Source organism: Rhinolophus hipposideros, assembly GCF_964194185.1.
Source record: "Rhinolophus hipposideros genome assembly, chromosome: 24".
NCBI lineage: Eukaryota > Metazoa > Chordata > Mammalia > Chiroptera > Rhinolophidae > Rhinolophus > Rhinolophus hipposideros.
In genome coordinates, this window is record NC_138070.1 from 3,903,150 (window position 1) to 3,918,051 (window position 14,902).

General features: G+C 46.9%; 1 protein-coding gene across 1 annotated transcript in view; it reads right to left on the reverse strand.

The window, feature by feature from the left end:
* The window catches only part of LOC308492617 (uncharacterized protein), a gene marked incomplete at its 5' end in the record, with an annotated part of 176,933 nt that extends 163,701 nt beyond the window's left edge, over positions 1 to 13,232 (reverse strand). The window contains 3 exons of the mRNA XM_081037784.1: positions 11,237 to 11,372; positions 12,505 to 12,925; positions 13,138 to 13,232. Coding sequence (XP_080893910.1) covers positions 11,237 to 11,372; positions 12,505 to 12,925; positions 13,138 to 13,232 — 652 coding nt within the window. The remainder of the gene's footprint in view (positions 1 to 11,236; positions 11,373 to 12,504; positions 12,926 to 13,137) is intronic.
* Between the last annotated feature and the right edge of the window lie 1,670 nt (positions 13,233 to 14,902).

Below are 14,902 nucleotides of genomic sequence, written 5' to 3' on the forward strand. Positions count from 1 at the left end.
AAGAGAAGTACTTAAAACAGTGCCTGGAAACTCTAAGGGTTCAGCAAAGATTAGCTGTCGTTACTTTATTTATTCCATTTATTACCGCCACCATTATATTCGATAATTGCAAAGAGTAGTTTGGGGATAGATTTCAAGTTCTCTTTTTAGGTATGAGGAATATCACTTTTCCTTAGGAAGTCTGATAACTTATTAACGAACTTAGGTATCAAAACTGCCATGTAGACATCTGGGTGGGACATTCAGTCATTCTAAATTTTGTGCATCTGGGGATGGTATTAAATTACTGTATGTTCATACAGCTCCCCAGGACTTTGAGGGAAAGGGAAACATGTGAATGACATGAGGTTAGAATCGCCCCTTTACTAATAGCTATCTGAAGTTGCTACGTCATTTTCAGCAGAAATCACTGACACGAGAAACAGAACCCTACAGGTTACCCTGAGTGACCACGCAATGTCAGAGGCTGAATAAAGCAGGAAGAACATGGAAACGTGAAAATGCTGTCAATATATTTAGAGATTTGAGCTTCTCTATGGGAACAAAGGGTTGACTTAGAATGAAGGCTATTAACAGGCTACACTTTAAAGGGCAGGAACACATTCGGAGGAATTTCAAATGGATTGGATATGGGGCCCGGTTGTTTTGTTTCCTCCTTACCAAACTCCACAGGCCATTCACGGTGCCTGCTAGCCTGCAAACCCTATAATGGGAATTGCCTCAGCTTTCAGGACAGGTCCAGGCTGCCACGGACCACGTGACCACTGCATCTCCCCTCACTATAGCTTAGGAGACCAAGTGCAGACACCTGACCCGAGAGCTGAACAGTGACCTCTGATGCGGCTTGGAACACAACGAAATCAATAATGAAGTCCAATTCCCAGCACTGGGAATGAGGCGGTTAGCTGTGAGAGGTGACGCTGAAAGGTTACGATCTAAAAGGAGCTGGAGAGGTCACAGGGACCACAGCCAACACAAGTCATGAGGACACAGAATCCGCCAAGTGGAGAAAAGACAGAGAGATGCCTTGAGACCCCACCGTCCATGGGCAAGACTGCTCATCTCTGAGCTGCTTCAGCTCTGACAGTGCTCTGGTCCCCGAGCCTATCCTATGTCGTAAAATGGTCTAAATCAATCTCTCTGCTCCTTACAACAAAAAGCACTAACTAGAAGTGACTTCAGCTCTGCTGAGGATGGAGTTTCCTCAGGAGGCAGCTTGGTGCCTCCAACCAACAGATTCCTGGCGAGTCCAGCCCGGCAGACATGCCTGGACCTCCCAGCAGAGCAGGATGTCTCATCCCTTAGGCACCTCAGCACCGTCCCTGGGGCCTAAGAGCATCTCAAGAGCTGACGAAAACGTCTGAGACCTGAAAGAAGACATTTACTGGATGCAAAATATGAAAAAAAACGTAAAATCAAAGTTAATAAACGTTTGTCTACAACTAGGCCAATGAAGCTTAGGTCACAGTTTTGTACAAGTTACTTTCATGTGGGATGTGGGTGCATTTTTAGTGTTTGCCGGATGACATTGTAAAGGCCACCAGGGATAAAGAGCACTAAGACCTTCCAAAGTCTGCAAACCAGTCCCGCAAAGTGGGCATGTCTGGGCTTAAGCCGGGACCTGCCCCCCGCCCGTGTGTAAGTTTACGCCTTAAATGTTACGTCTCACCACTCACAACTGAGCAGTCTGAAGTTAGAAACCAACCCCTACCTCCCAAATTTAAATATATTATTTTAGTAGTTCTGATAATAAGTCTATTTTCTTTTCTTAATGAAATATTTAAATATTAGCCACTCTATTCATTTTTGCCAAAAAGAAAAGTTATTCATGATTGCAAATGTCCTGTACATTTAAAGGAATTAACAAGTTTTGACGTTTGTCAGAATATTAAATCAAATATTGGTCACATTTCCTCTTTCCTTGTGCAAGAACCCCTCAAACGTCATAAACGGACCTAAACATTCTCTACCATTTGGTCAGATTCCCAATCGGAGAAAAATAGGAGGTGGCACAGAAGTTAAAATTTAATCTGAGATGATGGTGTTAAAACAATGAGAAAGTAAATATAATACTTTCTGTAATTGCTTTGATTGCGGCTCACTGTCGATGCAGACACGCTCTCCATCTGTTCTCCAGAGCGTCTCCTGACCTGTCTAGCCATGACGAGTTCGCTCGTTTCTCACTGCTGAGCTTCCCACCAACATCTACACCTGTTTCTACCTCGCACATACACCCACTCCCTCCTCCACACCCCAAAGAGGTCCCCTCCCTACCGGACTTCGGCAAAACCACTCCAAGTCATGACCTTGTCAAATCTCAAGGCCCTTCTCCAGGTTCACTCTGACCTTTAGTTTACACCTCTCCTTGGCCCCCAACCCCTACATGCTCTCTCCTCTCCTCTGGCCCCTCCGGTCACCAATCATGTCTTTTATTCCTACTTCCGAAACCAGTGTCCTCTAAAAGTGACCTGACTCCATTTTTGAGCTCAACCACCTGCCTGGCTTGAATAAGGGCCATTTCCATGATGGTAATTCCACACTCTCTTATAACCAGTTTTGTTTTCTTACCTGTATGTCCAACTACCTACAGGAATATGTCCCTATCAGCCCACGAAAAACTGAAAATCACTAACTGGCCATACTCCAAGTCCCTAAAAAAGCGAAGTCTTCCCTCAACAAGTATCCCAGGCTAGGACCTTGAAAGCCAACTCTCCTCCTCCGCCAACCCCACACATCTTTCAACTTTGTTTTCTCTCCGCTTGTTTTGCCCGTCGTCATTTAAACGTAATGCAAAGTCTCTTCTATCTTAAGGGAAACCACCAGTTAATCCTATGCCTTCTCCAGCTGTCATACACTTCCCCCCACCACACACCCCATCTAGGCTTCTTCATTTCCCAGGTTTCCACCGGTTTACTTCCCATGCATTCCTCAGCCCACCACCACACCACTGCAGCTCCTCCGGGCCAAAGCCAAGGGCAGTTGTCCCTCTTGACTTTACCAGACACCACCCACCACACTGCTTTGGCTCCCTGCTGACTCCACTGCTCTGCGTTCTGCTCTTGCCACATAAAGCCTCATTCTCAGTCTGCGTGAGGAGCTCCTGCACCCCCATAAATACGAGGTAGTGCTCCTATGGGCCCCATCCTGGTTCTCCTCTGCTCCCGAACGGCACCCACCCAGTCTCAAGCATCCAGTCCACTGCTTCTCCACTCTGGCAATTCAAGAAAGCCTTTCATAGGAGTCTGTGTTTTCACTGTTCGTAATGCCTCCAGAGGGCACTCTAACACTTGCTCAGAAACCCTAGTGGACATTGACACCAAGGTATTGGAACTTGAAAAGGATTTCACTATGGATGACTCCCTGGCAAGCATCACGAAGACTTGTACAATGTTTGTGCAGGCTCCCTGATTCTAGCAGTGAGTCCAGGGGCCAACAGCTCCCAGTCCTATCATAATATGGAGATGCAGTAAGCAGTCACTAAACAGTGGGTGAGAAACCTGACTTCCGTTTGCTAGTCAAGTACTCTGAATCAGTGAAAGTCCTAAATCCTATGAAGGTTAATCCCACATGTTTGAACCGTGCATCTAAAAATTTTGAAAGTCAGAGGGACATTAACGAGGTTTACTGTACAGAAGAAAAGGGGTCCAGATTACTTTTACAAATTGTTTTACCATTTACCCATGAGGCAGACTTTATAATCTTTGGGATAGAGGTTTGCTCTGGCTACAAGGGCTTCTTCACGAGACCTGTCACAATACCATGGAAGGCACTGCACAATAAGATGTGGAAACAAGCTATGATTATTTTATGAACTTGCAGGGGTATGAAAAATGAATGAGCTCTAGAATAACTTCACTGAATTTCATGTATCAGGTGACACAAGAGACACTGTATATTCCAGTTAGAATAAAGGTATAGAAATGCTGTAGTGTTAGAAAGCAACATAAATTACTGCTTTTTTAATATTAAACTTTGAGTGCTTCTGAGGCAACGCCAAAGTTAAATTTTACTTTTTAAAAATCTCTTTTTCCAATCTTCTTCCAGATACAGATGACTATCTACCATAGCCACTGGTTATCCACCTTGTGATTCTTCCCCGTGGACTAGCTGTGGTAATACTTTAAAACTGGGCTAAAATTGTAACTTTACTAACAACTGCCATCCCAATAAACTTTAGTTAAAAAAAAAAACCAACCTAGGTTAAATGACTTCTGTTTGCCCAACTCCTTATTCGCTTTATCCCATCTCTGAACTATTTTAAACGACTGGTCCTGCCCATCAGTGGATTTCCCCATCAGGCGCCAGGATCCCACTCTCCAGGGTGCCATCACCTCGGCCCACCAGGCTTGGGACCTACAACAGTGAACCTAATGGTGCTGAATGTGGGATCGAAGCTGAGCCAATCACGTTCTCTTCCCTGAGAGTTTACATTGGGAAGTGAAAAGACTGTCTACAAAGTGAGCTGGCAGGGGTCACAGACTCAGCAGAGACAAAGGCAGAGAGAGCAGCTGCACTGCTTTCTGCCAATGCCCCAGACTCTATGGGCCCCAGCCAAGAAACGACCTTGGATGCCGTGGTAACTCTTAGAAATCTCCCTTCACTGACGCCATTTCGAATAGGTTTTATCAAGCAGATGTTCTCTGATTAAGGCATCTTCCTTCCTCTCTAATGAATTCTTTGGTAGGCGCGTTCACCCCTACCTTTCCCTTTGATGTGCCCAGGCCTGTGCTTTGAGCTTTTTCTCATTCTGCTCAACACGTTCTCACCCACTCCCTTGGCTGACACCAGCCATGTCAAAAGGACAATGAAAATGATTCTCAAATCTCTATCTATGCTTCTGCTACCGTCTGAGGGTCTGTGACGTACCCCCAATTCATATATTGAAACCTAATCCCCAATGTGACGGTATTTGGAGGTGGGGCCTTTGGGAGGTGCTCAGGTCTTGAGGGCAGATCCCTCAGGATGGGATTGGTACCCTTATGAAAGGGGCCCCACGCCTTCCAGCATCTCAGGACTCAGCAAGAAGACAGCGATCTATGAAGCAGGCAGTGAGACCTGCTGGAACACTGACCTTGGACTTCCCAGCCTCCAGAACTATGAGAAATTGTTGAAGCCGCCCGGTCTGTGGTGGTTTGGTACAGCAGCCTGAGTGAACTAAGACAAATTCTAATGGCCAGGTGGACACTTCCAGATGGATGCAGAGCCAGGGCGCCACCCTGCCTGTGTCCGGGCCTGCCTCCGTGTGGACCTGCCTCTATGTAGAAGGGACCAGTTCGGCAACATCAACAGAAATCACGCCCATTAGAAAAGAGTACTAACAATGGGATGACTACCAACAGGACGCTTACTCTCTTCAGACAAACCTCCACCACCTGTTCAGGGAGGCAGAGTTTAGCCCAATGAACCCCAAGGACAATCACAATTTACCCCAAGGGAGGGTCACGTGGTCTTAAATAACTCCACACGGAAGATACTGCCGGTCCACATATTCCCCAATCTTAAACAACAGAGAAACACTGATTTCAGTAATGGATTTGTGCACAGCAGCCAGTCGTCCACATAGCAAAGCACGTATATGCAGTATAAAATCATTCTTTACAAAGTCTCTTCAGGAAGAACCTACATGTCCTACAAACCCTTTATTTTACACTCAGTGTATCCAAATCTCAACCTGTCGTCTCCTCACGAAAGCCTACTCTATTGCCAACCATAGTCAGTGGGTCTGCTCATCCCTCCGGAGCCCAAGCCAGAAACTGGGTATGATCCACCCGCCCCTTCTCACCAAGTCCCCCTGAATCGATGTACCACTCCACATATACTGTCTCAGCGGTAATTCAGGCCACCGTCACCTTCCCCTGGAATACTACTCCAGTCTTGCCTCCCTCTAACCCATTATCCACTCTGATGTCCAATTTCTAAAATGCAAAACGGGTTATTACCCTGCTTTAAGTTATTCAATGAGTCCCATTAACTTTCAGGTAATTTCCAAATTTACTCCTGGCTTTTAAACTCTGGACAATGTATACTCCTATTTGCCTCTCTTGGCTCATCTCTCACCACCACCCACTTCGATTCTAGTTCCAGCCAAACCAAACTTCTCCAAACTCCCCAGGTCTCGCCTGCTCCTAGGCCTCAACCACTACCTTCTCCTCCTCCCCTCAAACTCCTTTCACTTCCAGGCCATCACACTGGCTATCCTGTTACTTTCAGGCCTCACCTCAGACATCGCTTTCTCTAGAGAAGGCTCCCTGGTTTCCACCCTTACCTTCAAATGTGGACAACGTACGATGTCTTTTTATGTGCTCTAATACCTCTCCTCTATCACATACACTTGGCCACCAAACTGCATGCTACTAAAATCCACAGTACCTCCTGCCGGTCCCCAGTAACACCTGGTAAGTGAATGAGCCCCCCGCCCTTTATGTAACCACTTCGACCTCACCTACACAGCACGTCCCGAGGTACCCTGAGCTCCACCCACTCTGCCCAAACTCTCGCAGGCCCAGCATAACAAACACGCTCTCCATGCTGCTGCCCTTCGCCCCGCTGGCTACCTCCTACTCGTCCTGAAAGACGAGTTAAATCCAACTTTCTCTATGACTGGATCTCTGTGTTAGAAACACAGAGTGTTAACAAGTAGCAAACTAGGAAATCCCACGGCCCATGTTTAAGTTTCTACATTTATTCTACTGGTATAAAATCAGAAATGAGACTTTTATTCCACATATTGCTAGGAAGCAATTTTTCTCCAAATATTGGAAGCAATAAAATTCATTCAAACTTATTCCAATTGCATCATTCAAAACAAGTTTAGATATGTTTTTTAGAGTACATTTTAGAGCATGCTTTAACATGACAGGGCAAATCTACTTTAAAAAGTACCTATACCCGGCAGCCGGGTGGCTCAGTGGCTCACGTGGTTGGCGCCCCATGCTCCTAACAAGGAGGTCACCGGTTCGATTCCCACATGGGCCAGTGAGCTGCGCCCTCTACAGCTAAAATTGTGAACAACGGCTCTCCCTGGTGCTGGGCTGCCGTGAGCAGCAGAGGTTGATGTGAGATGCCCCGGACGCTGTGTGCTACGGCCAGCAGCTGGCAGACGGCGAGAGCTGCCCCGAGCTGCTGCAAGCGGCCGACAGACTGCCTCAGCTGGCTCATAGGACCAGCGTGGGCCAGGGAGCTGCGTCCTACACAACTACACTGAGAACAGCTTGAATCGGAGTTGCCGGGGAGGTGGGGGCTGAGGCGGGGGTGGGGTGTGCATACTTAATAACTGTGCAGCTAACTTATGTCCCAGATATAATGTACTTTTAAAAACTAAATGTCCCATTATAAATGTAATACACACAATCTTGGAAAATACAAAAAAGGAAACTTTTTAAAATCATCCAACATCCCACTTCCCAAAGTACGTAATTTGTAAGATATTCATCTAATTTCTTCTAGACATTTTTCCATCACTGGTTTTGTGGATCGTTAGGATTTTTGTTTAAAATTTTAATCATATCACGTAATTTTGTGCCGATTTTCTCCCACTTAACACCATCATAAACATTTTAATATATTATATTTATGTATTAAATAATTTTCTTCATTAACATTTTAATGGCTATATATCACCCAGTGAATGAATCCTAACTTAACCATTCTGCAAATGCATCCCTAAAGATAATTCTACCATATAGACCTTTGGTATGTAAAGGTTCTTTCTGTATTAAAAATGCTCCTTTGATGCTTTCTTAGATTTTTCTGAAAATCTAATGCTTTCTTAGATTTTTCTGATTTGTATGCATTCTTGACATATTGAAGATACAAACTCTTCATTTATGTTTGTCACAAATCTTTTCTTACTTGTGGTTTGGCTTTCAATCCTAGGGGTTTGTTCCGTTACTTCTTAAGAAAGTTTTAAATTTTTATGCAGTCCAATACAAATTTTAACTAATAACAGACCTGAGTGTCCCCACAGGACAACACCTCTTGTCCTCACAACACCTGCATGGTGGGTGTATTTTCCTCACTTAAAAAAGACTCCAGTTTGGGGATGTACGACTGCGAAGTCTGTGCTTTGCTCACCTCAGCATAAAGAACTCTTTTTTCCGGATGTTAAATATTTACTTATGATCATATCTTCTTAACGGTTTGGGGGGGCATTCTTGATGATTATCATTTATTACATTCCCAGTTTATTTTTGGGGTGCAGAATAGGTTCCAGTGACCCGTGGTTCAGATACTCTAAAGCCAGTACAACATCGTTTTAAATGAATGTGCCTCTGTTTAAATGTCCCACCTCATTACTCATAGTTATTCTGTCCAGTTCACCCCAAAATGGGCATCTCTATGTTTAAATATCACATCCAGGAATATAGCCTGTCCTTCCGTTTAGGACAGTCTTTCCAATCTTTCCAGATATTTTATGGTCTCCTTCATGTAGATTAACACTTGTCTTGATAAGGCTATACTTAAATGTTTTATGTTTTTTGTTGCATTTGTAATCAGAGCCTGTTTTGTTTTTTTTTCCATTTTAGTTTCTGCCAGGTTATTTTTGGTATTCATAAGGCTACGAATTTTACACATGCATTATATATCCAGTCACTTCCTCATTTTTGTCTGTTTTTATTATTCTCATTTTTGTAGCCAATAGTATCTACAAACATTTCCATTTTTTCATTTTAGATCCTTACCTCATGTATTACTTCATGTATTACTGTTTTAACATAGCTTGTAAAAACCACGTTAAATAATATCCCAATTTTTAATTTGACTCATACTTTTCTGTTAAGTTATAGTGTAATTAGTTTAACATTTATGTGTACTTTTTGCATTAAAAAAGCGCTGTTTTAGTCCCACTTTTTAAAAATAAGAAATGAGAATTTTTTTCTTTTAATCAAATATTGACTTTGACCTTAGTTTAGTTGGTAGTTTGAATTTCAATGTAAACTCCAAGGGAAAGATCACCTTTCGTCTAGGTAGACCTCTGAAATGGCCTAGTCTCCCCCACTTCCACTCTCCACCCCCACAACACCCCCACATTCTGCATGCAGCAGCTGGAGTGGTTGTTTAAAAATGTAAATCTGATTATGTCATTTCCCTGCTTAAAACCCAACCCTTGTAATGGTTTCTCATTTCACTCAGGATAAAATAAAAACATCCTCAACCTGCCTTACAAGACCCTACATGATTTGGCCCCCTGCCTAGCCACACTTACCCTTCACCCACCATAATCTAGCTACAAGTCATTCTTTCAGTTCCTGGAATGGGCAAAACATTTTCCCCTTCAGGACATTCCCACATGCCATTCCCCTGCCTGAAAAATTTTCCTCCGCTTCATTCTACACTAACGCCGACTCACTCTTCAGATCTCAGCTCAAATCGTATTTTTGCAAAAAGGTCTTTCATGGGCACTCTCTCCATAATCTAAAATTTGGTCGTCTTTTGATAATCTCTCATAACTGGTGCTACTTAGCTTCATATCCGATACCAATTTGTGATTATCCCTGTTGTGTGACTGTGTTTAATTTCTGATCCCTTCCATCCCATAGATTATAAACTCCAAGAGAACAGGGACAAGTTGATTTTGCTGGCCACACTACAAGCATTCATACACATATTTGAATGAAAGAAAAATACCTACAAAGCCCCTAACTGTATCTCTTATATCTTAAAATTACATCTATTACATATTCAATCAATATTTAAATTGCTAAACTCTTTTTGATACTGTGTGCAAATTCTGTAAGGATCCATTTTACCTGAAGAACATATGAGCTAAAATGACTCTGCTGCTGCCATAGGAAAACACACATACAACCTTACATCACTAGGAAATAAGTTTTGTTTGAATATTTTGAGTTTTGTTTTACAGTGTCCAATTTGCTGATACTTTATTCATAGTCAACTAATTTATGTGCCTTATTTTCTAAGGCATATAAAGCACTAGAAAAAAATGTGCTTTATGAAAGTCTTTAGGAAGTCTAATGTATTAACAGTACTTGATAAAAATTACTTATAACAAAATCACGAATTAAAAAGCATTCGGAGTGGTTATCTATACTATTCTATAATACATACATCTGGTCAAAAAAGAAAACATAAATTATGCTGCAAATAAAAAATCCTTTTGGGTCATAAAGGCTAAGAAAACCAACATTTATACACCACTTTACAAATCACATACTTCGTATCATTGAACTCTGTGGAGTAAATAGAGCAGGTATTATCACCATTTATAGAAAAGAAAACTGAGGCTTTGAGTGATGAAGTGTCCTCACCAAGGTCACAGGACTTGATAGTAGTCATACTGACAGTGGGCGAGGGGCGAGGCGGGGGCTCTCGCATGAAGTTCTTAACCAGAGAACCTACATCCTAAATGCCTGGTCTCTGTGCTACCATCACTAAAACTTCATTTCACCAAAGAACCAACACCAAAAAAGCTGTTTTTGGTGAAAAAGTTAAAATTGCCGCCAGGCCGGGAAATGGCTAAATAACTTATGTCTACCCAAACTATGGAACATAAGGCAGCGGTTCTTCAACATGAGTTAACGCCTTATACGCTAAAATTGAAAAATTACATTAGTACTCGTTAAAACAAAGGTAGTGCAAGTCCACACGCACCAAACATAACAGTTGTTACCTCTGGAGACAGGGGTTGGGAGTCAAAGCCTTTAACCATCTCTGTGATGTTTTAATTTTTGTATTACTTTACTAATCTTAATTTATAATTTTAAAATTAACCTGTGGGTTGAACCGGATCATTTTTCTACTCTAAAAAATAGAGTAGAAATGGAGAAGAAACATGATCTATAAAATAGCCCCCCCCCCCAAAACAAAAACTGTTCGATCCCCTTAAAACAACAAACCATCACAGAACGTTCCTTTAAAAAACCAACAGCTCAGAGTTCTTCTCTCTAGCATCCAGTCTTCTTTGTTGCAGTAAGACAACCAATAAGCAAACTACCAACCAGGAGAGCACGGAGCAGGCCCCTCCGGGGCAGATTTAGTTGCCGGGAGTTCGCAAAGGAGGGTTTCACAAAGGAGCTGAGTTTTGAGGGAAATGAGAGGCGACTTGGCAGAGATGCGGGAAGATTAATCCAGATGGGAAAATGTCTGCGAGGTGGACCTACTGAGTTAACCAGAAGCAGCGGACAGGAAGAAAGCTGCAGTCCAGTCCTGCAAGAGGAGAGGCTTCCCTGGGACGTGGGAGCTGCGAGCGAGCAGCCTGCGCCGCCAGCCACTTTACCTGGGGAGACGCCGGCCCCGGCTGCGGTCAAACAATGGAGGCGTCCGGCGGCAGCGGCGTCCCGCGCTGGGTGCGCGAAGGCTTGCTCCTCACCTGAGCAGGACGCTCCCGGGGCTCCGCGGGGACGCCAGGCGCTCTGAAAAACACCACACACACCGTGCAGCGAGGCTTCGCCGCCGCACCGCCCGGCGCCCCGCTCCCACGGCGCGGCCATTACCGCCTCTCCCGGGACCCGCCTGGAAAGGCTCCAGGGCGCGGCTCCACGGCCCCGAACGCTGCTTTGCTCCCCCTTCCCTCGGCTACAACAATGGAGCGCGGCTCGGGAGTCCGGCTCCCGCGGGGCCTCGCCCGGCCTCGCCCCCGCCGCTGCCCAGCCTGCGCCGCGCACCCGGCCGCCATCTGTGAAGCCCGCTCCCGGCTCCCGCTGCCGGCACCGCGGCCCGACGGCGGCTCGCGGAGGCCCGAGCCCAGGCTGCCCCGCGGGGCCTGCCCCGCAGCCGCCAGGCCGCCCGGCGGCGCGGAGCCGCTCTGACCTTCCCCCCAGATGCCCGGGGGCCGGCCCCGGCTCGAGGCCCCTCCTAAGTGATGGGCTGTTTTTCTTTTCTTTAATCCACTCATCCTCCTGCCCACCCCGAGCCCGCTCCCCTGCCCCCCGCGTCCCCGCCTCGGTCCAGAAAAGAAATAAAGAGACTGCAGCCGGGCCGCCGCAGAACTCACTCCAAGTGAGGGGATGAAGCGCCCCAGGCCGCGGGCTCCACGCACCCACCCTCCCTCTCTCTCCTCAAGGGACACCTCACAGGTGCGCCTCCGAGCCGCGCGCGCGCGCTCCGCACACCCAGACGCCTCCGGGGGACAGCGCGCGTGCGCACGCACGAGGCCGGCGAGCCCCGGGGGAGCCGGGGCCGCACGCATGCGCGCCGCTAGGCCCTCGCCCCTGCCCCCCGCCTCTGCCCCCGCCCCTCGGCCGCCGCGCGCGCCCTCCCCCCAATCCCGGGCCGGTCTCGGGCACCCCCACCCCGCAGGCCCGGCGCGCGCGCGCTCCCGCTCGCCGGCCTCGCTCCTCCTCCCTCCGCCCCGCCCGGGCCCGCGTTACCCAGGGCAACCGCAGTGCGGCCGCACCTGAGCTGTGCGCCTGCGTCCCACCCGCCAGACCCTCCCTCCCTCCGGCCGGTTCCCCCGCCCGCCACCGCTGCGGGAGGGGGACGTAGCCCCCTCCCCGCGAAGTGAGTATCGATCGGCCTCCCCCGCCCCACCCAGCAAATACAAACCCGCCGCCGCGCCGGCGCCTCGGCCGCCCGCCTGGTCAGCGCGTCCGGGCCTCTCCGCCCCGGCCCTCGCTCCCAGGGTGCACCGCGGCGAGCGCTCGGGTGGGAGCCGGCGAGATGCGCTCGGCGGGTGGCGCCCACTGACCTCCCTCGGCGGCCCGGCCGGGGCAGGGCCGGAGCCGGGAGCCAGCCCCGCCCGCCGCCCCGCCCATGGGCCGCTGGCCCCGCTGCCGCCGCCCCGAGGATCGCGCCGAGGGGGGGACACGCCTGAAGGACAGCGGCTGCCGCGCCCGCAGGTGAGGCGGGGCCCGAGGTGTGACCGAGTCCAGCCCCGCTCACCTGGCGGTACCTGCGGGGAGGCTCTGCGGGCGGCGGGGTCGCCTGTCGGGGCGGGAATTCATTGGAATTATTTTTGAAGCCCTCACTGCAGGGGGAGGGTGTCCCCCACCCCATCCCCAGGGCTCGGGGGTGAGGAAGGGTGTCCCCTGGCGGAAACAACTCGGGGGGTCAACGAAGTGCTGCAAAGGAAAGCAGAAGTGAGGCGCAGCGACCCTCGCGCCGCTGCCTGCGGGGCTTCCCGCCCGGCGTGCGGAGGCCCCTGCCCGGGCTCCGGTCCAGGCTGCGGACCGGTCGCACCGCGCACCCCGGCCAATCTGGGGGAGCAGCAGAGGCCGGCCCAGGGGCCGCCGCTGCGAGCCCCGGGGCGGGATTGTGGGCCGAGGGATCCGCATTGCAGGTGCACCGGGAGCGCCCGAGGGCCTGGCCCTGCTTTGTCTGGGATCCTGTGGGGAGGCGGCCGTCTGAGTCCACGTCGCCTTTTAAAATGCGTGTTACCACCCTCCGGACGTTAGACACCTTCCCCGATAAGTTGCATTGTCTCCTGTCCCGATAACCCTTTACGTAAGTACTCTACCTTCCAGACTTTGAAGCTTTGATAGGGGCTTTAGTTCACCCTAAATAACTATTGGCTTGTGATTCACGAAATTGAGCATAATGCAAATATGCAGCAGAGTGCCAGGCTTGGCTACAGGGCTGCCGTCGGCTCCAGGGCGTTACTACTCTAGTTTATCTATCTAACTTAGGTTTTCGTGCTGACCTGTATTGTTTAATTTCAATCTTCGATGTTTAGCAGTATGATCTGTTGCAATGATGAAAATGAAGTGGCCTAAGAGGAAATAACCATCTCTGTAATTTAGGTTGCAGTAACCGGTTTTATAACAAAATACAAGCTACCAGGCTGTAATACTTTAGTGTGTTACGCATTTCCAGAAACCTACCTGTAAGAGTGTTAAAGCTAGAATTGCCTTTTTAAAAGACTTTTAAGTTTGAAATTTATTTAAAGAACATTGTTGTTGTTTTATTAAATGATTCGTTTTTTGCACAGTGGAGAACTAGCCTGCATTTTCTTGCCATTGGATTGCAAGGAAAAAGATGCTAACATGTAAAGTAATTTTTACTTTCAAAGACGTTTTGAATTTATGTATTTCTTTTGGCTAAATGTTCATCTTACGTGATATATTTTTGGAAGATTTTAAGGTTTGTGATATATATGTATACATATATGTGAGTGTGTTTACATATACATATTTCTGAAAAACCTTAAAATAAAATAGTTTTTATTTGTGTGCATCACGTTATAATTACTCAGTAAATTTGGTTTAGGTATATTTAAAATCTAAAGTACAGAACAATTGTGCCAGATTTTTACAGTAGCACATATAAATACATCAATCTAAAACAGGTTTCTTAAAAATTAGATATTTTTACTGTTGTTTTTTAAAAAACGAATCCTTTTACTTATAAGATCATTCATTTGGGTTCTTAACTCCAGCTGTTATTCGTTGGGTAAATTCATTTTATCATTACCTAATTGATGGAGTGAGTTTGTAACAAAACTGAGGTGAATAACAGTGTTGATGCTTTTAAGAAATAATTATTTTTATATTATAAAGTATTTCTCATATTTCTGGCAAGAAAAGGCATGGGCCTCTTTTCTCGTATCTGGAACAAGGTCAGCCATAGAAAGTTCCTAATATGTAGTGGGCACACGTTTCTTAACTAAGATTAATTTGATCTGCTGCATTGAATATCCTTAAAGGGCAGCTGCTAGGTGCCTTTATGTGCTTCACACACCGAGGGTGCAGTAAATGTTTGCCTCAGATTGACATTCCAGACTAGTAATGACACCAGTTTTCACATCTCCAGCTTTGGTGTTAAAACCTGCAGAAAGGTTTGGGCAGGGAAGTGAATGGGTCTTAATTGTCTTCAAATACTTAGGGTCTGACTTGCAGCAAAGGGATTCTGTGTATTTAGAGTCACTGAAGAGGATGATGAGTAGTGCTGATAGGAAGACAGATTTCACTTTGCCATAAAAGCAAAAGTTACTTATGATGAGAGCCTT